Below are 20,399 nucleotides of genomic sequence, written 5' to 3' on the forward strand. Positions count from 1 at the left end.
TGACACCTACGCCTCAGGCCCAAGGCATCCAAACACCGCATTTACCCGTTGTATCGGATCAGAAAACCTCATACCGGCCAAATATCACCCTCCATAGATGAGGCTGGATCGCGGAAGATACAGGTCGTTTTCTAAACTGCCGATCCAGATTGCGTCACAACTGCATATCCGATAGAGTTCTACTCTGGGTCGATCCAATGCAAGTACGCGGTTACACAGTGTTTGCAAAGACTAAAGCAGATGTTGAAGTGACTGCGTCTCGAACACGATGCAAAGCATGTTGCATCAAGAGGCGGATGAACCGGAACGAGTCAGCGTCTTGGGCTTCATCGGGGTCATTAGCAAGGACCTCATGGCCGTGCACGATGATCTCCTCATGTTTAGAATGCTCGAAGCGAAACTTTATCACAGCATCATCGAATCACGACAGGTTTCAAGCGTTCGAGGTCCAAAATACACGTAACGTCTATTCCACGCTGCTGCGATTTCTACACAGCTGACGAATGAGATAGCTACCATCGTCTCCCGACGAGTGGTAGACAAGATCCGGTTCAGCTACACAAATCTACGGGCTAACCGGTGGCTTAGCTTCCGCTTTGGCCTGTCCGGCTGGTCGGGTCTCATACCTCATAGTGATCATAGCTGCATGTTAGCGCAGCAACACCACTGTTGACACGATGGACACGAGTGGTACCCAATCGGCACAGGCACATGGCATGTTACCATGCCGGTAGCCTAGCGAGTATGATCAGCGCATCACACCGCCCAGTAACAGTTGAACCGACACATCGGACACATTCCACGCCACAAAAAGCTTCCATGACTGAGCCCGTAGCGTCCGTGTGGTAAAGCATGCACTCGATTGCATTGGTCGCAACTCATGTCACCGGAGATGGCGACAGCCCGCTTTCGTCCAGTACCGTCCCCATTACCTGTCAATGCAACTCGCAGAGCTTGCAAGCGTCAATCAGTCGATGTCTTTTCATCATGTTCAACGACCAGCAAGAATGTCAATCTCAACGTCATAGGAGCACATACCGGGTGCGCCCTATCACAGAAGCCGACATGCAAGGACGTTGAGCTAACCGCAAACCAGTGAGCGTGGGAGCCCTGACTACTAGACGTTCGGTACCAGTCTATGGCTTCAGCTTCTGAATCCACTTTCAAACCCCCACCGATTGTCGAGTGCGTCTCTAGATCTCATTGTCTCGGCATCGGCAAGAAAATCTACGTCCCAAATCGGGTTTGCGCGGACTGTCTTCAACGACACGATCCACAACAACTGCGAGTTTGGGCTGACGCCAACACTATTGCCTTGCAACTCATTAACGAAGAGACTGCGCGCAAGCACATTCTGAAACGCAACATCGAAGCTCGTGGTCGCTATCTCTGCGCCTTTGAGGATCCGGATTTTCAGCACTGCAGGTGGCGACTACATGACCTGAACCTCCGCGGCACTCGCCTGGACTGCCCTTCTGTCCGCAAGAAAGGTACTGCGTGTACCAGGTGTTGGAGAAGGCGTTTGCGGAAGATCAGAATCGCCCAGTTCTTCACGCCGACGGGCCTATGCCATGAAGAAGCAGACAAACTGGTGATAAGGTCGGCAGGTTCGGAGGAGGGCAGTGAGGAGTCGGACGATGACGTGGAAGGCTACAACACAATAACGAGTTGAAGCCATACCAGGAACTGACCTGGTAAGTCGCTCTGCTAGGTTGTCGGCCACGCTAATAGATAAGGTGTACCACTGTACGACCTGCTTGTCATGCTAGCACCGCCGCCGAAGCCACACTGTGCATTCGGTACCGCTTGTGGCTCACGTCCAGGAGGACAAGAACAAGGAACAGATATATGTTCATGGTGCAAGAACATGAGCTTCGACGCACTGTACAAGCAGGCCGAAGCACATCCAGACAAGCCGTTGCTGAGGTACCGCATCGATGTCTACAGGCACCAGCTTGAGCGCGACAGCTCGGAACGCATCAGAAAAGGCTGGACGTATCTCTGCGCCTGCAAAGACCCAGAATTCCGCTTCTCAGCATGGCGCAACGACTTCAACCCCCAAGACTCTCGCCTCTGCGGCACAGTTCGGCATCGCGGACAGCTGTGTGCACGATGCTACCGCAAAGCACGCGAGCAAGCCTGTCATTGGCTTTCGGAATTCGATGGCGATCGAGTGGGGTTTCCGTGTGTCTTCGAGGACCCACGACTAAGACGGCCCGTCGACAGCAACTGGAAGATTGGACCGCGGAATCAGCAGGGTGAGGCGGACCCAAGCTGGGAAAAGGATCCAAGGAGAGATGGACGCTGTGACAGGACGAGGTTCAGGAATCAGCTTTGCCAGAAGTGTTTCAATCGTATGTGCGAGATTCGAGGGTTTGGCCGGTACTTCGATACGGAGTGGGGTATACTGCGCCGAAACTATGGTGTGTGATCGCAGCGCTACCAACGAACCGATCTGAGTCAATCATCGCGTCGAGTACCCTCACTACGTTTTCCGTACACCTCAGATGAGTCTCGATGACAGCCCTGGGTCGGCACACGAGCTTATCGCCGACGAACGACGATGAGTTCTCCGAACATGCGACAGTACCACACCTACGGCTACTGCTTCTGGTGCTCACCTTTGGCACGGAATTAGAGGCAGGCTGCCCCTTACAGCTTTATCGTGTTCACATTCCGGTTGATGAGACGACACGACTAGTGCTTAAAGCACATTCCTCCGCATCGGAAAGCCAGACAGCAACACCGACACACAAGAAACGGCACATTGCAAGGGAGCCGCAGGCCATTCCACTTGTTGGATGCTACAATCGCTTCGCAAAACAAGCGCATCGAGAGACAAGTTTAATTCTCCGTGGGATATACCAACGCGAAGATGGACTCAAAAAGGCAAATTGTCTCCGCTGGTAGCAGTGCTCAGATGCAGGCGCACAGGAATAAAAGTCGCGGCTGAGTCGAGACTTGCAGTAGCATACCTTACATCCCTTCTGAACGGCCTTTTCCTTGGAGTTTCGGTAACCACCATCGTCGTAAGGGGGAACTAGAAACTGGTCGATTATCGGTGTTCATACTTCTGGTCTGGAGGTACTAATTATTTCATTTGCCGCTTGGCGCATGGCGACTTATTCGTGTGCGATAGACTAGGAGGAGGTGTGGTGATGGAGCACGATGGTCTTGCGGAGGGGTCATAGTGTTGAAGTCGGTGCGTACCAACAGTGACTCCCGCAATGACTGTCCGTGTTACTGTAACCAGTGTGACTCAGTCTAGCTATTTAGCAACACAACGAGTGCTTCAAGCCATTCTTGAGCACCTCGCGACAGATTATAGCCAGCCGTTAATCCAAAGCTTGACCTATCCTTTAGCACAAACTTCAACCTCGAAACCACGACAAGGGAACGATTTCTTCAGCATGTCCTTATACAAACAAAAAGGAACGCCGGCCGACGGACCAGACGAAGACATGTGCTGCTCCTTTTTCGACTTCGGTCTGGGTTTATGCGCTGCCGACGCGGAGAAAGTGGCAGCCGAACCTTGCTACTATTGCGTTCAACAGAACCCGCATGTTTTGAAAGAAGCAATAGAGAACAACTTTGAACCAGCAGATAAAGAGGAGGATAAAGAGCTTCGCCGCCAGCTCTACCGCCTCCTAAAAGATATGTCGGAGGCCCCGGCTGGGGAGTTCATCTGCTTCTTCCGTCGGCTCGACCAGCGTAAATTCGACGTCAATAACGAGTGGGTCGACAACTGGTTTAAAGAATTACTCAAAGGAATATTACTGCATAATAAGAACAATAATACACTACGCTTCGAACATATCGTCCATTGCGAGACAGTAGAGGACTCGTTGGAGCTCTGCAAGGAATGTGTCGAAGTCATGCGCGAAGAGGTTGAGGATTATATTGAGACGAAGGAGTCTGAGGAGCAGAAGAAGTTGTTCACTAAGGATGGAAGAGTCACCTTTGAGTGTATGATGCAGGACATGCCACAGGAGAAAGATCTGGCTGGTTTGTGGGAAGATCGATTCGAGGACGATGGTCCTCAAAGCTGTCAGCGGGTGCTTGGGAAACACCAAATATGCGCTAGCGACTACGAATTTTATCAAAAGAAGCCAAGCGGTAAAGAGGTCATTGATAAATACTTTGACGAAGATCGCGTAAGAAGAAGCGTACCCACTGGGCCATAGTGGTGGACCTTTTATGTAGGGGAGCATGAGGTCGGCAAGCTGCTATATGCAACAGAATGGATAGTCCTACAATGGCAAAGGCAGCTATGCTGCGTATTACTCAAGTTTGCATTGAGCGTGTAAGAAGTGAACAAAGCAGGTACTGGTGAGGGTCGCTGCCAGAGGGAGTCATGTTGGCGAAGGACGTAGATGTCTGTGCGATACGCAATGCCACCGCGATGTATGACTGAACCTTTGAGTAGTCACAACTCCCAGTCATAGTACACATCATGGTTGTAGTGACAGGATCCGCATGGATTCTGCTTCCTATAAGTACCAGAACTTATACCAGTAGCAAATACAAACCTCTTTACTAGAACCTCTATAACAAAGTGCCTCATACTTTCTCCCATTCGCTTTCTGCAAGTTGACACCGAACGCGTTAGCGACCTCGCGATTATCACAAAGTCTAGCCAAACCACCCACACCCACGAAACATGTCGAATACCAAACCGAAACCCTGCGCGCTATATGAGATATGGGACAAATGTCTCGGCAACGCCCGCGGCACTAAGCTGTGCGACACTTGTCAGGACGTCCATCCTGCTGCTGCATACCTCTGGAGACGCGATAACCCAGGGTTCAATGATCTCTTCAAACAAATCGACGAAAAGAACGAGGACTCCAAGACGTGCGTGACGCGCCGGGGACGATACGCCGATAGTCAGATGACGGCAGATGTGCTCGACAGCCGGCAACGCAGTAATGGTCTAAGTTACTCAAAAAGCCCTGGCGTGTTCTTTTGTAACCTGATGCCGAAGGACGCGAAGGAAGACACCGTCTGTAAATCGTGCCTGAAGGACATGATCGAATGCGGTCATGAGAGTTGGTTTAATAGAGACCACACGGTGAATGAAGACAAAATCCTGGAGAGCTCTAAAAGACACAAGTGATCGAAGCGGGAGGTGTTAGGACCGGGGTGTATTCTGTATCTACACATATAGCGAATGTACCGGGTTTCCATGTATGTAAAACGAGGTTGGGTAGTCTAATGTACAAAAGAGTCTCGCAATGACGTGTATGAGTTGAAAAAAGTGTGGAGTTTGGTAAGACTTGCTTCTAGAAGGAATGATGTTCGCGCGCCTTCCCCCATTGAGCCGCTAATGCCGGAGAGGAGGGGCATTACGCCGCCTTCGGCCCTCAATAAATTGCGAACACAAGACTCATACCAGACCCCGATATCTCCGCGCACCCTTACGACTGCCCATACTGTGACTCACAGTTGTTTCATCTATAAGGAAGTCAGCTTCTGGCTTTGTGCTTTTGTCACACACTCCAACTTCTCGACTCGGTATTCAGCAACATGGACGGCATTAAGAAGACGTTTGCGCAATGCAAGAAGGAGGGCAGGGTATGATCTGGCATGACCAGGAAGAGACGACTAGGCTGACATTCGTGTAGTCTGCTCTCGTCACCTATGTGACTGCAGGTTTCCCTACCGCAGAGGAGACACCAGACATCATGATGGCCATGGAGGCCGGAGGTGCTGGTACGTAGGACGAGCAATTGCTTCCCCGAACGAAGCGACGACAGTCAATTGACACGCTCAGACATTATTGAACTCGGCATGCCCTTCACCGACCCCATTGCCGACGGCCCAGCAATTCAGACCGCCAACACTGTACGTTGACTCATTCGCCACGATCCCTTGGAAAACCTCCCTGACACCATGTGTCTATAGCAAGCCCTCAAGAACGGCGTCACAATTGGCCATGTCCTCCAGATGATCCGCGACGCGAGGAAGCGGGGTCTGAAGGCACCGGTCCTTCTCATGGGATACTACAACCCGCTGCTCAGCTACGGCGAGGAGAAGATGCTACAGGATGCGAAGGAGGCCGGAGCCAACGGCTTCATCATGGTCGACCTGCCACCGGAGGAGGCTCTGCGCTTCAGGAACTTCTGCCGCAGCTACGGGTAAGCACACCATTCAGACGAGCTTGGGACGAATACTAACAAGACAGTCTCTCTTACGTTCCCCTCATCGCTCCCGCTACCTCCGAGCACCGCATGCGCGTCCTCTGCAAAATCGCCGATTCCTTCATCTACGTCGTATCGCGTATGGGCGTCACCGGCGCCAGCGGCACAATGAACGCTGCCCTCCCCCAACTTCTCGAGCGCGTCCACAAATACTCTGGCAATGTTCCGGCGGCTGTCGGTTTCGGTGTCAGCACACGCGACCACTACCTGAGCGTAGGCAAGATTGCTGAGGGTGTCGTTATCGGCTCCCAGATCATCAACACGTTGATCAAGGCTCCAGCAGGAGAGGGCGCAAAGGCAGTTGAGAAGTACTGCGACGAGATCTGCGGCAAGAGCACCCGCGAGACAACTCGCGAGGTTGGCATCGTTGAGACATTGAACGAGGCCAAGGAGCCCACCGGCGTGCACGTCGACAAGGTCATCACAGATGCCGACACACCAGATGGCCCCGGTCTCGCCGACCAGCTGGAGATGCTCAACACTGACGAGACGGACGGCGCGAATGGAACCAACCAGCAGAATGGATTTGATGAGAAGCACAAGTTCCCCGCGCGATTCGGCGAGTTTGGCGGGCAATACGTGCCTGAATCTCTCATGGATTGTCTTTCTGAGCTCGAGGAGGGCTTCAACACAGCGATCGAAGACCCCAAGTTCTGGGAAGAGTACCGTTCTTACTACGACTGGATGGGCAGACCAGGACATTTGCATCTTGCCGAGCGTCTTACCGAGCACGCTGGAGGTGCCAACATCTGGTTGAAGAGAGAGGATCTGAACCATACCGGAAGTCACAAGATCAACAACGCTCTCGGACAGGTACTCATCGCCAGGAGACTGGGAAAGACTGAGATCATTGCCGAGACTGGAGCTGGCCAGCACGGTGTTGCGACAGCCACCGTCTGCGCCAAGTTCAACATGAAGTGCACCATCTACATGGGTGCCGAGGATGTCAGGCGTCAAGCCCTGAACGTCTTCCGCATCAAGTTGCTCGGTGCGCAGGTCGTTGCTGTCGAGGCTGGTGCGCAGACCCTCCGCGATGCAGTCAACGAGGCCATGCGCGCTTGGGTCGTTCACCTCGACACAACTCACTACATCATCGGATCCGCCATCGGCCCTCACCCCTTCCCCACGATTGTCCGCACTTTCCAGTCGATCATCGGAAACGAGACCAAGGAGCAGATGCAGGCCAAGCGTGGCAAGCTTCCCGATGCTGTAGTTGCTTGCGTTGGTGGCGGCAGCAATGCCGCGGGCATGTTCTACCCCTTCTCCAAGGACATGTCCGTTAAGCTTCTCGGTATCGAGGCTGGTGGTGACGGCATCGACACAGACCGCCACAGTGCAACACTCTCCGCTGGAACCAAGGGTGTGCTTCACGGCGTGCGTACCTACGTTATCCAGAACCAGCACGGACAGATCAGCGAGACTCACTCGGTCTCTGCTGGTCTCGACTACCCTGGTGTTGGCCCAGAGCTTTCCAGCTGGAAGGACAGCGACCGTGCCAAGTTCATCGCCTGCACTGATGCCGAGGCGTTCATTGGCTTCCGTCTGATGTCCCAGCTCGAGGGTATTATCCCTGCGCTGGAGACTTCGCACGCCGTCTTTGGTGCCATTGAGTTGGCCAAGACGATGAACAAGGACCAGGACATTGTCATTTGTGTCTCTGGACGTGGTGATAAGGACGTGCAGAGTGTTGCGGAGGAGCTGCCCAAGCTAGGACCCAAGATTGGCTGGGACCTGAGGTGTAAGTCTGACAGTATCCAAGATGACTGAACATTGCTAACATTTTACAGTTTAAACGATGATGTTATTCACGCGACACCAGGCAAATGATTGTATATAGCCCAAAAGTGAATAAAAGTTCAAGCAATGTTCGCTATACGCATTCTACATGGTCTTCTTGAAAGTGAGGCTCAACAGACGATCTACCAGCTATCACACGTTTTGAAGCGTGATTGGCGCAGAGGATTGCGGGCGAGCTATGCGCAACGATGATGCAGGTCGAGTGGTTTCGGCATGGGTGGGACGCAGGCCATGACTAGCTGCGGCCAGGAGCGGGCCATGCGAAGACATGCAAAGGTTCCACTGAAGACGAGACAGATGATGCTTCCCATGGACGTGGGGTTTAGGCGCGTGACGATGGACGAAGACGCTACCTGTCGCGTATCCCGAGACAGTGTGTGGGCGTGGGAGGTGTGGGTGCGGGAGCGCGGCGGAGGGCCAATGGCCGGCCCATGTGTTCCGGCGCGGCCCTGGTGTGCGATGACGAAAGCGCATCCACATCTTCAGGCCAGCGCCGAGAAAGGTTCCGCGCCAATCCCACACATCTCAATGCCGCATTTCCACGTGCTGCACGCCACCTGACCGCCTGCGACTACGCCCTCTAGCCTGCCTGTCGTAGCGTCTTCTCGCTGAAGACTGCCTAACACTGCTCCTCCACAACCCGCAAGCCTCCACCCTGGACGCCTTGAGCCCTTACCGTGACGCTGCGCCCATCCAAGCCTTTGAGCTCCAACAACTCACCACATCCCCAAAAGAGACACGGCGCGAGACCAAGAGGGAACAAAAGCGACGGGAGAAGCTCGAGCAGCTTCGCGAGGCCGACGAGATGAAATTCTCCCACAGCCTGCAGTTCAATGCAGTGCCGGACTGGAGCAACCATTATATTGCCTACAGCAACCTGAAGAAGCAGTACGTGGCGCGTCTCAGCAGGAATGAGGAAGTATTAGTAAGATCGAGGGCTGACGAACTATCTACAGGATATACAGCCTTGAGACGCAGCTCAACCAGAAGCAGGCGCACGCCGATGCCGAATCCTCACCACTCCTCAACGGGGATGCCGACGACCCTGACAAGGTCTTCACGAATACCCTCGACACGGAACTGGAACGCGTCACGTCTTTCTACAAGCTCAAGGAGAATGAGATCTTCGAGGAGATGGAGGCCCTGCTCAAGGACGAGGAGCTGTTCGAGTACCACCAGGACGAGTACAATGAGGAGAACGAGAATGCGCCGCCAGGGAAGAAGATGCGCAGTGGAAGCGTCTTCAAGGCCATCGGCTTCAACCGACCGCGGGCCATGAGCGGTGCGAGCGGGCGATCAACCGACCACGGCGCAGAGGCAGATGGAGACGAGGACGATTCGGACGAAGACGTTGACGAGACCGCACAGCTGCGTAAGAAGAGCCCGGACGGTCAACGGCGACGCAGACGGACGACGGACGAAGACATGGCAGCCTCCCACGTTTCCTCGAGACGGAAGACGAGCGTCGCATTCGAGGACTACAACGACATGGCTTTCTCAGCGCTGTACGACGAAGGCGTGTCGCTTAAGAAGCGGGCCGTCAGTGTCTACGTTCTGCTGTGCGAGCTGCGATCCTTCATCCAGCTGAACAAGACGGGTTTCGAAAAGGTGCTGAAAAAGTACGACAAGATCATGGACCGCAAACTCAAAAAGACATACCTGAACAAATATGTCTACCCGGCATACCCTTTCCAGCAAAGCACCATGGACACGCTCACGCGGAACCTCGAGCGCATGGAAGAAGCGTACGCGCAGATCGGCACAAAGGGCGACATTGTAGAGGCGAAGCGCGAGCTGAGACTACATCTGCGAGAACACGTTGTATGGGAGAGAAACACAGTTTGGCGAGAGATGATTGGAATCGAACGGAAAGCGCAAGCGGCCAATATCGGTATCAGCCATACACTGCTCGGACGCGACACAACAGGCGGCAAGATTAGGCGGCAAGGAGACGAGGTCGAATCAGACATGAAGGAGGTGGATACGCCGATTGGAAGATATCGGTGCCCGCAATGGCTTGTCAGCAGGACCTTCTGGATTCTGCTTGCTTGCATAGCGGTCTTCGTCGTGCTGCTTGTGGTGCCCATTATGGAGGCGCCTGAGCAGCAGAACTGTCTGGCCATGGTGATCTTTGTCAGTTTACTGTGGGCCACCGAGGTATGCAGAGTATTCGAAATCCACAGTTCTATGCTAATTACCACAGGCCATACCTCTCTTCGTCACTTCACTCTTGGTACCTTTCCTCGCAGTAACACTGAATGTAGTCCGAAGCGATGTGGAGCCCCACCGAAGACTGGAATCCAAGGCAGCCGCATCTTACGTCTTTTCCGCTATGTGGACGCCAGTCATCATGCTGCTACTCGGTGGTTTCACAATCGCTGCTGCGCTATCAAAGTACAACATCGCTAAGATGATGGCTACCTTTGTCCTTAGCAAGGCTGGAACGAAGCCAAGGACCGTACTCGTGGTCAACATGTTCGTCGCCATGTTCGCCAGTATGTGGATCAGCAACGTTGCCGCACCCGTGCTCTGCTTCTCCATCATCCAGGTACGTCGCCACCTTCCAAGCCCTCCTAACCAAGCTAACATCGCAGCCCATCCTCCGCAACCTCCCCGCCGATTCCGACATGACCAAAGCACTCCTCATGGGCATCGCCCTCTCCTCCAACATCGGCGGCGCCGCATCCCCCATCGCCTCACCCCAAAACCTAATCGCGCTACAAAACATGCACCCTGAACCCTCCTGGGGCGTCTGGTTCTTCGTCGCACTCCCCGTCTGCATCATCTCCATCCTGCTCATCTGGGTCTTCCTCCTCATCACCTTCCAACCCGGCCGCGGCACCAGCATCGTGCCCATCCGCCCCTTGAAGGACAAGTTCACCGGCGTGCAGTGGTTCATCAGCGTCGTTACGCTCGTTACTATTGTCCTGTGGTGCGTGAGCCACCAGCTTGAATCCATCTTCGGCGACATGGGCGTCGTAGCCATCATCCCCATCGTCCTCTTCTTCGGCACCGGCATCCTGACTAAAGAGGACTTCAACAATTTCCTCTGGACCATCATCATCCTCGCCGCCGGCGGCCTGTCCCTCGGTAAAGCAGTCAATTCATCGGGGCTGCTGCATACGATCGCTGAGTCCATCACTGCCGGCGTCGAGGGCATGAGCTTGTATGGTGTTCTCGTCGTCTTCTGCGCGCTGATCGGTGTGGTCGCTACGTTTATCAGTCATACCGTTGCGGCGCTTATTGTGCTCCCGCTTGTCCAGCAGGTCGGGCAGCAGATGCCGGAACCGCATCCTAATCTGCTGGTTATGGGCGCGGTGTTGATGGCTAGTGGGGCGATGGGGTTGCCGACTAGTGGGTTTCCCAATATGAGTAAGTCTCTCTTTCTTGTTCCCTAGTTGTGTTATTGGGAAGTGGATGGGTGCTAACGTGATGCAGCTGCGATTATGATGGAAGATCAACGTACTGGACAGAGGTATCTTGCTGTTAAGCACTTTTTGACGAGGGGTGTGCCGGCGAGTATTATTACTTTCTGTGTTATTATTACGGTTGGGTATGGGTTGATGCTTGCTGTGGGCTTCTAGGAAGATTGCGCGCACCGTTGCATCGTTTTAGACTGTTTCTATTGAGCAAGAGTCATGTTTCCGCATTTCTAGCGAGGGAGGCGGGTTTATCGAATCGAGATATCGCATTTCTTGACGATGTTGTGGTGTGAGTGATGATTTGTTGGCTGGGGTGCTTGTTGGAAGATGTGGTGCTTGTGCACTGCCGACATGCGATATGTGAGTGACTATTTATGGATTGCATGAATGTTGGTTACACCATATCCACACAGATGTCCCTAAACTGACACATTTGATAGGAAATATCCCACTGGGTCCTCCAGCTCCGTTGATGACTCTTTGGGAATGACTGCTATGACGAAATGGACGTGCCGCCCTGCACGGATCTCTGAACGACATAAGGAAACCCCCCACCACGGCCTTCATACATGATGACACTGAACCTCATACCCCTTCCGGTAAATTTGACAGGTCGAGCCTGGTATTCTCTCACGTCGCCTGCTCGTTCGCCGCGTCAAGAACGTCTTTTGTCAAGGTCTTCCCGTCCTCTTCAAAGCACTCCTTCAAATCCTTCGTCCCTTCCTTATCTGAATGTTCGGATACCGCTCTTATGCATTTTTTGCATATCATATCAGGCCCTTCGGCGTCGTGACATCTGAAAGCTTTCTCGTCAAGATGATATTCCAGTTCATCCACCAAATCAGGATCAGAGTTTATCTTTTTGACTCCCAGTTGTCTTGCATTCGTCAATTTCTCAACAAACTCTTCCGCCTTGCCCGTCGGATCTCTGAACCGCGTCTGCCGAGACACACAGTGGTAGAGCCCGTCTTCAAGAACAGTTTTCGGTTGCCAGTTCGCGTTGAGCGCCTTGATCCCATCTTGATAGAAGTCGTCGGGGAACTGGAGCTGCATGCGCATGAGGAATTTCTTCAGGACGTAGGGATGCGCGTCTTTGCAGTCCTGACAGAGCTGCGCTGACCCGGGCGTCGATCCTATAGTGCAGCATATCCCTTCATGGGCGTGTTGAACAGTCCTCTTGCGTCGGAGAAAGCAGGAGTTTTCGTCGACACCCCCCATGGTGTCGTATTAATCAGCGTTCTCTTTGGTGGATTGCTGATCGACGTTCGTTTGATATGGAGTCCAACTTCGACCGTTGTATAAGAATTCAAATTCTTCTTCGGTATATCGACTTGACGAATCGAGCGAAATTGAGAGTGTGTATTGAGTACTTTGTATCTATATTTTGCGATAGTCAGCGCTTTTTATACTCGCATTCAGTCACATCGTGTGACTGGGTGGAGGTGAGTCGGTCTATGACTTCTAAAAGCATTTGACCGCTGGAGGGTCTGACTAGGCCGAGGCGGAGGGAGGGCTTGACTGGTGTTGAGTGAGATGCTTGTTTTCGCATCTGTAGCGAGGGAAGTGGGTTTACGAATCAAGGTATCGTGTTCCACTAAAGTACTCATGCCGTGTACAATAAACAGATCGTTGAGTGTTAAAAGAATGTGGGATTATATGGTCATACACTGTATGACTGTCTATGATACAAATGATGGTCGGGGCTTGCACCGTGCCCAGCACGGCTACATTGATACTAACACACGCATAGGAAACAAATCAGTCAGTGCCACTAGCCGTGATCGTGACTGTCCAACAAATGATTGTCCCAAACACGAGATCCGTGCCCTGCACGGATCTACCCAAATGACAGATAAACCAAAGACAAGCTCATTGTCTGCTTTATACAATGTCGCGGTACTCGTAGTCTATCAAACCTTCGAGAATCCGAGGGCCAAGATGTTTACCATCTGAGAAAAGTCCCCTCAACGTCACGCTTCCGTACTTTTCCTTGGCCGCCTCGCAGTACTCGCAAACCTCCTTGTCTGTATCGACTTGCCAACAAGGCATATGATCGACATTAATTTTGGGGTCGCTGCGCTTCTTATCTTGATTGTCTCTCAGCCTTGCTTCCTTCATACGTTTAAGTAAGACAGCAGCGTCTGGAGATGTGGTCTTCCGGAATCGCAGTTGTCGCCATGCGCATTGCCTAGGCATAGCATCTTCGCGTTCCCATTTCTCCACGACGATCGGCATCCACTCAGCAAATTTCTCATCTGTAATGGTATGCCCTCTTGCGTCGATAAGTCTGTCGATAAGAACGAGAGGATTGGTTTCTTTGCAGCCGAAGCAAAGTATATTGCCGATGTTTAGGTCGCGGTCTTCTGTGACGCAGATGGCTGATTGCGCGAATACGCACGCGTCTTGTCGGGCAATTTGCACATCCCAATGTTCTACTGGCGCCATGGTATCAAGTCGTAGGGTGAGTCTTCAATGTTGGATACACTGTGCGTGTTCGGCAATATGGTCAGATTCGGATGCAATGCAAGTCTTTGGAACTTGTCTTTCGCGGATTGATGTTCAGGCTGGCTGTGAAAGACGTATAGCTTTGATGTCCATTCCTCAATGCCATTGTATCCAGCGCTTTTTATACTCCTCATGTTCGCACGCAGTCACGAGATATGACTTAGTGAATGTGAGTAGAAACATGACTTTCCAAGGTATCAGATTGCTAGAGGGTCTGTTCTGGGTGACGCGCGAAAAAGAAGTGACTTGTGTATTCACCGATTCAACGTTCAGCGGGGGACTCATGGAGTATATCGAGGAGTCGATGGTCAAGCTCGTGATGTGCGAGGGCATGAGGGAGGTCAAGTCTGACTTCCTGACACGTGTTAGCTGCTCATGCCGAGAGTGGGAAGGGGAGACTCAGCTTCGTTAATGATTGTGGTCTGAATCACCTTGACAGATGCCTCATCGACTTGACGACGCGCTTGGGCAGAACATATCTACCAGTGTCGTGACTGCCCGGGTAGGTCTGCCGACACTGCGTCAACAGTCGCTAATCGTTCTTAGTGCGAACCCGGCGTGCATGCGCGTCGATCTAGAGCAGCACTTACTGTCTTCAGACCCATCCTCATCCTTCAGAACTCCTCTTAAGCGTCTTGACCGCATCATCTTTCCTAGAACACTCTCCACACGTACCTACCTAGACAGGTGGGACAGCGGTAACATCCGGGTATCTCGATTCCCATTGGCGCGGCAAGCGGTGTAGTCCTGCCAGCACCATTGTGAGAATCGAGAAATCCAAGTCGCCGTTTCGAACATTCGATTTTGCAGTGTGGTAACCATTGGTGTTGGGGCGCGAACTCAGCCTTGCGTGCCCTGGGTAGGCTACCCAATCATGATCCACAGATGTCAGCTTACATGCATTAGCGTCACAGAAGCCTCGAGGAACATCTCGCGTGGGGCCAATGCCAACTTCCTTCTCCATTTTACTCTACTTTTATCGTAGTGCAATATATATCCAACGATAACGGACAAGCAAGACGCTGGAAAACCCTTTGGCATTGGGTACCTGCTTCGCGGATCAATGCAGTCAGCAAATACACGCTACCGTCGCAATGTCTAAGCCACGATTTTGCTCCCGACCGTCGCGCAGACCCATAACCATATCGAGGGGAATTCTTCCTTCTCTGCGCTCTCCTTCTCCTTCACTCTTCGTAGATACAAGCCAGATACCATGGAAAGATATGTCGGCGCACCAAAAGTGAGGGATAGTCTTGGTTCACAGCATATCGAAGTCGACGACGCAGCAAGTCTTGCCGACGAGCCACCCTCAGTCCAGCATCTGCACATGTTCACCAGATACGATGGGAGGCTTTCAGGTCGTGTAAGCACGTCCGAGGTCCAATCAGGTCACCGAAATGGAGCCATAGGTCCTACCAGGCTCCTCAATCCAGCACGCATCTGCAGCAAACAGGACGACGCGCAGCCTTCTTCACGACGAAAGAGTAAACACCGACAGAAGACATTCTGGAGGACTGTGGGATCAATTTTCGGGTTTTTCTTTGCAGGTCAGTCTCAATTGTCTGCGACAAATGACTATACTGACGTTTTCTGAGCTCTCTTAGCAGCGCTAGGACACTTCATGCTCGTCAAGCATCTCAACGGGAGATCAGTCGACACTAGCTTCCTTACGCAGACACAGGTTTCGGCGATCTCTATCCTATTGAGCACAATATTCAAAGCTGCACTGACTGCTAGCATGGGCATGTGTTTTGCACAACATCTTTGGTACCTCTTACGCGGTACGGCAATGCCTCTTTCGACAGTCGAGATGCTCTTCATCATCCGCACAGATATTCTGGCGTTACTCAACCCACGGGGGATTCGGAGAGCGCCTTTACTATTCCTCATGGCACTTCTGGTCTGGTGTATTGGGCTCGCAACGATCTACCCGCCAGGAGCACTCATTGTGGTCTTCCAGGCCCAAGAGTTCACTGAGCACCGCAATTTGTCGGTCATGAACCCACCTCTTCCGCTGCATTTGGATCTGGCTGGGGACGACAACTTTCCTACTTTGAGCGGCGTTGCACTTCAGACAGGGGCAGCGGGAGCTGGCGTTGGGGAGCCCGAGAACCCTCCATACCGATATTTCTCCTACGGGTAAGTCCAACATTACGACCAGTCAGTCAAAGCTGACTTTCTAGTGAACCTTTGCCCGCGCTGATGTTTGTCGCACAGGCAATCGTGTTCAATAATCAGATGTTCACTCTCCCGAGTCATCCAGGAGAGAACTCCACTTATCGATTACAGTTTAGAGGGCCACACTTCAGATGTACCACTACACGTTATAACAGCACCCTCATACTTGACTACAAACCGTGGGAGTATATTGAGGCACTAAGATTCACGACAGCATGGGATCGAGAACGACTTATCTACACGTCGAGGCAATTCTATATTACAGGCTACACTGTTAAACGTGAGCTTAGTGGAGACCTAGCTGGGGAGGCGAATTGTATGGTCGAAGAACAGATCTGCATAGCTCAGTCTGTGCTCTACAATGTAAGCATTACGTTTCCGCGCGGTATCCAGACAGTGGATTATACAACCAGCGACTCAAAAGCACACTCGAGAATAGTCAATGCTAGAGGAGCGAAACCAGCATTGAGTCTCGTTCTTCCACCGGATACACAAGCATTGCATGATTGGTACCAGGATCTATCATCAGCTATACCTGCCTCCAATGAATGGGCCCTTCTTGACGCGCTGGGAACACTTATCGAGGGCAAATCTTTCCAAGGGACATCTCCGTCGCTTCCGTTGCCAACATCTGACTATCCAGCTATGGAGTCCACAATGGAGCCAGGGCATTACAGCGATCCAGATTGTCATCAAAGAGAGGGGTCATCAATCACTACACCAATTTATGACTGCGAGGGTTGGGGGCGTAGCTATGACGATGACACTGAAAATTGTGAGTCTTCACCAATAGCTGTACAGCAGTGCAACTGGTAACCGACCTGAAGCTTTACTCAAGGGCACCGTCTTCCACACTACTCGATTCGATCGCTATGAGACCGTTGTCGACTACGACCCAAGACAATCGCTCAGCATTACCGAAGCAATGCTCAACGAGGTGTTGGCAAACATTACGATTTCTGCTGTCTCACTCGGCACCTGGTGGGACATGATACCAGTCACTAGTACCAGGTATCGCAGTACATACTTCCTCAGTAACCCGCTTAATCTCATCCTTCCATACAGTATATGTCTAGCAGCAGCGACTGTCTTCATGGCTATTGGGATATGGTCGCTATGGCGCAATCGCGCGCCCGCGGTCGATGGAGGCTTCCTCCAAATCATGATGGCAGCCGTAGGCGATACGGACATGAGCCGAATTGTACTGGAAGAAAGGGTAGCTGCGACAGATGACATGACCGATGAGTTGAGGAGCTTGAAGATTCGCTACGGTGGACTGGTGAATGAAAACGCCGCGGGGGCAGAAGGCGAACGATTGGGGTTTGGCACCATGAATGAGACCATCTCGTTGAGAAGGAAGAGATGAAATTGTTGAATTCTGGGATGTCTCATTCGCACAACAGACTACAACGACGATGTATCTCGCATCCACGCTATTGTACGATGATGATGCCTATCCCATTATCAGCACATTTACATCCCGCATGCTGATTCCCACCCACTCACCTAACTCGCCATCCACCGGCTCACAAACGGGATAATCGCCGCCGCACCAAAATGCGGTGCCGCAAACCCCAGCCCAGCATACTTCATCGTCACCAGCCCGTCCACAAACCCATCCACCGCCAACATCGTCGCCATCAACGCAACGGCCTTTACATCCCCCCGTTGCAAGAAAATGCCCGCGATGATACCAAAAGTTAAATTTCGACCGCCAATACACTGGACAAAACCAGATGCGAATGTGTCGGCTTCAACCGGCATGCCAAAGCCAGCTGCGAAGGTGGCGGGGGCTAGCAGGGCGAAGAGGCCGGTGCTGAGGAGGAAGCCGGTCACGCCGTAGTTGGCGAGGGTTTTGAGTTGTGTCGACATTTCGGGGAGATTTGAGATGGATAGAGTGTGTCTGGCATGGAAGGAGCGATGTTGTGGTGAGGCAGGTACCTACGTAGGGAGGCTGGACGTGACGTCATGATGTTATCTCCTTTGCCGCAGACACCACATGCATCGACGCGCTTCACATCTAGATGCTACCGATACTATTGAGCGCACCTTTTGATGCAGCTATCACTCTCAATGGAAATTGCAACTGTTCCAAGGTTGGCAAACTGAGTTCAAGCGCCGATGAGCGCAAGGATGTAATACATTGTTCATACTGATCAAAACCCTGACGCAAAGAGCGGTGGACCGACCTCAACACGAAACCGATGGAATTACACGACGAGTAGTCGATATGTGAAGTTGGGTAGATGAGTAATCGGACAAGCAGTGTAGTTGCGCCAAGCCTCTAAATTGTGTCGCCGATGAGGAGTAGGGCCGACGTTTGCTTCCCACTCCGCACGTCGACATGCTACAGCTGGCGTTATGCAGTGTTTCCGGTACATTTTGGTAAAAGCGATTTCCTTAGTAAGACTAGTTCGGAGACAAGATGTCAATGCAGGCAGAAGAGCGGTGATATTAGCAAGGCACCCTTATTTTCAGCTGTGTTTGAAGGGTGTCCGTAGACACCGTCCCCGAGCTGCTTACGAATGGCGGAGTTTAGGTGGTTGAACAACAGGTTTTCGATCAAGGACATACAAGGTGTGAGCAAGGAGCGCACTGATTGACAACAGCAACAGGGTATAAAAGAACAGCACTTCCCATCTGTTGTATCTCTCATCAAACACTACAGTTTCTACACCCAATTACTACCTATCTTCCCAAGAACAACCGCTAGCATGACTACCCGTTACGTATCCGCCTATCAATCGCCAAACGGCCCCGGTGACCAACGCCCTACGGCCTCTCAGATCATCGCGGATGAAAACCTCCAAGGAAAATGGTTGGACAAGACAGTCCTCATTACCGGCTGCTCATCTGGGCTTGGTATCGAGACCGCTAAATCGTTGTTCGAAACCGGTGCGACGCTCTTCCTTACGGCTCGAGATCTCAACAAAGCCAAGTCCGCACTCGGAAGCCTGGTAGAGAGCGACCGTGTTCACCTCTTGGAGCTCGACCTCAACTCTTTGGCCAGTGTGCGCAAATGCGCCGACTCGTTCCTGGCCCAGCACGATCGTCTCAATGTCTTCATTGGAAACGCAGGCATCATGGCGTGCCCAGAAGGACGCACCGCAGATGGCTTTGAGACGCAGTTCGGCACGAACCACCTGGCTCACTTCCTGTTGGTCCAACTTCTTCTCCCCACGCTGGTCAAATCGAGCACTCCAGAGTTCAAATCACGCGTTGTAATGCTTGCATCTACCGGCCATCGCATGGGTGGCATCCATCTCGACAATCTCAACCTCGAGGGCGAATACCACCCCTGGACAGCCTACGGCCAGAGCAAAACAGCCAACATCTACACTGCAACCGAACTCAACCGCCGATACGGAAGCCAAGGTGTATTGGCGTTCTCGGTCCATCCCGGATTGATCTTCACCGGTCTCATGACGCATATCGACAAGGAGACGATGGAGTCGTGGGATAAGAACCCCAATATCGGCAAGGCGCTCAAGAGCCCGCAGCAAGGTGCTGCGACTACGGTCTGGGCAGCTACCGCGAAGGCTTTGGAAGACCAGGGTGGCAAGTATCTTGAAGAGTGCCAGATCTCCAGCGTACTCAATCCAGACCCTGCATCCGACGAGCCCGGTTATGCGCCTCATGCGTACGATGAGGAGAAGGAGAGGTTGTTGTGGGAGAAGTCTTTGGAGTTGGTCAAGCCTTTCATGGAGTAGCTTGCGCGTCGTCTATCGTGCCTGTATTCGAAGCGCTTCTTTTGCTAGATTCTAGATACTGTACTCCCTTAGCAATATACAAACGTGACAAGAACTTGTTTTGGCCCATGTTTGTGCGAAGATCTCGCGAATTTTGTGCACAGTCCGTACAACCATCACACGCGAATTGATGATACATGAAGAAGCAACTGTTTCGAAGTGTTCAAGAACGCGATTGCGCATTAGCGCGAAGATTTCGTGAAGTACGGTTGTGAAGGTACGAGACTGCGTTGCGCGTATAGGCTTCGTCACGTGCGCAGAGTCTTCTCCATACCTAGGTAGAGTGATGTAGACTTGTTCGATTTCTCCAGAGCGAAATCCTTCGACGCCAAAATGGCTGTCAGAACTTCTCTGGGGAGAAAGAACGTCCCGCTGCCCGTAACGTTGTAGCCGTGTCGTGTCCACGGGTCCCGCGGACCCCACAGACGGAAGTAGACAAGGGGGGATGCTTGGCGGATGAGTGGGGCACGCGAACCCAACGCGTGGCTGCCAGCTCGTCCGCCTTCTGCTCCCTCCCGCACGCCATAACATCAATACACGACTACCTT

The 20,399-nt window shown here is 52.4% G+C and overlaps 6 protein-coding genes across 6 annotated transcripts; 5 read left to right on the forward strand and 1 right to left on the reverse strand.

Annotated features, from left to right (window-relative positions):
• Positions 1-1,762: 1,762 nt before the first annotated feature.
• J4E92_003620 (uncharacterized protein) lies at positions 1,763-2,431 on the forward strand (the record flags this gene model as incomplete). The annotated part of the gene is made up of 1 exon (XM_051495016.1): positions 1,763-2,431. The coding sequence occupies one exon, from the start codon at positions 1,763-1,765 to the stop codon at positions 2,429-2,431; it is 669 nt and encodes a 222-aa protein (XP_051355309.1).
• A 1,030-nt stretch (positions 2,432-3,461) lies between these two features.
• On the forward strand, positions 3,462-4,184 carry J4E92_003621 (uncharacterized protein; the record flags this gene model as incomplete). The annotated part of the gene is made up of 1 exon (XM_051495017.1): positions 3,462-4,184. One exon carries the CDS (start codon positions 3,462-3,464, stop codon positions 4,182-4,184), a length of 723 nt encoding a protein of 240 aa, XP_051355310.1.
• Positions 4,185-5,526: 1,342 nt separating this feature from the next.
• Positions 5,527-11,581, forward strand: J4E92_003622 (uncharacterized protein; the record flags this gene model as incomplete). Its single annotated transcript, XM_051495018.1, has 10 exons — positions 5,527-5,574; positions 5,625-5,712; positions 5,774-5,844; positions 5,905-6,137; positions 6,185-7,938; positions 8,612-8,885; positions 8,954-10,154; positions 10,201-10,545; positions 10,592-11,369; positions 11,436-11,581. 10 exons carry the CDS (start codon positions 5,527-5,529, stop codon positions 11,579-11,581), a joined length of 4,938 nt encoding a protein of 1,645 aa, XP_051355311.1.
• Positions 11,582-12,049: 468 nt separating this feature from the next.
• On the reverse strand, positions 12,050-12,637 carry J4E92_003623 (uncharacterized protein; the record flags this gene model as incomplete). Its single annotated transcript, XM_051495019.1, has 2 exons — positions 12,050-12,552; positions 12,631-12,637. 2 exons carry the CDS (start codon positions 12,635-12,637, stop codon positions 12,050-12,052), a joined length of 510 nt encoding a protein of 169 aa, XP_051355312.1.
• A 4,110-nt stretch (positions 12,638-16,747) lies between these two features.
• On the forward strand, positions 16,748-17,468 carry J4E92_003624 (uncharacterized protein; the record flags this gene model as incomplete). Its single annotated transcript, XM_051495020.1, has 2 exons — positions 16,748-16,752; positions 16,904-17,468. 2 exons carry the CDS (start codon positions 16,748-16,750, stop codon positions 17,466-17,468), a joined length of 570 nt encoding a protein of 189 aa, XP_051355313.1.
• Positions 17,469-18,816: 1,348 nt separating this feature from the next.
• Positions 18,817-19,812, forward strand: J4E92_003625 (uncharacterized protein; the record flags this gene model as incomplete). The annotated part of the gene is made up of 1 exon (XM_051495021.1): positions 18,817-19,812. One exon carries the CDS (start codon positions 18,817-18,819, stop codon positions 19,810-19,812), a length of 996 nt encoding a protein of 331 aa, XP_051355314.1.
• Positions 19,813-20,399: the final 587 nt, after the last annotated feature.

This window comes from Alternaria infectoria (genome assembly GCF_024043175.1).
Source record: "Alternaria infectoria strain BMP 0036 chromosome Unknown scaffold_4, whole genome shotgun sequence".
NCBI lineage: Eukaryota > Fungi > Ascomycota > Dothideomycetes > Pleosporales > Pleosporaceae > Alternaria > Alternaria infectoria.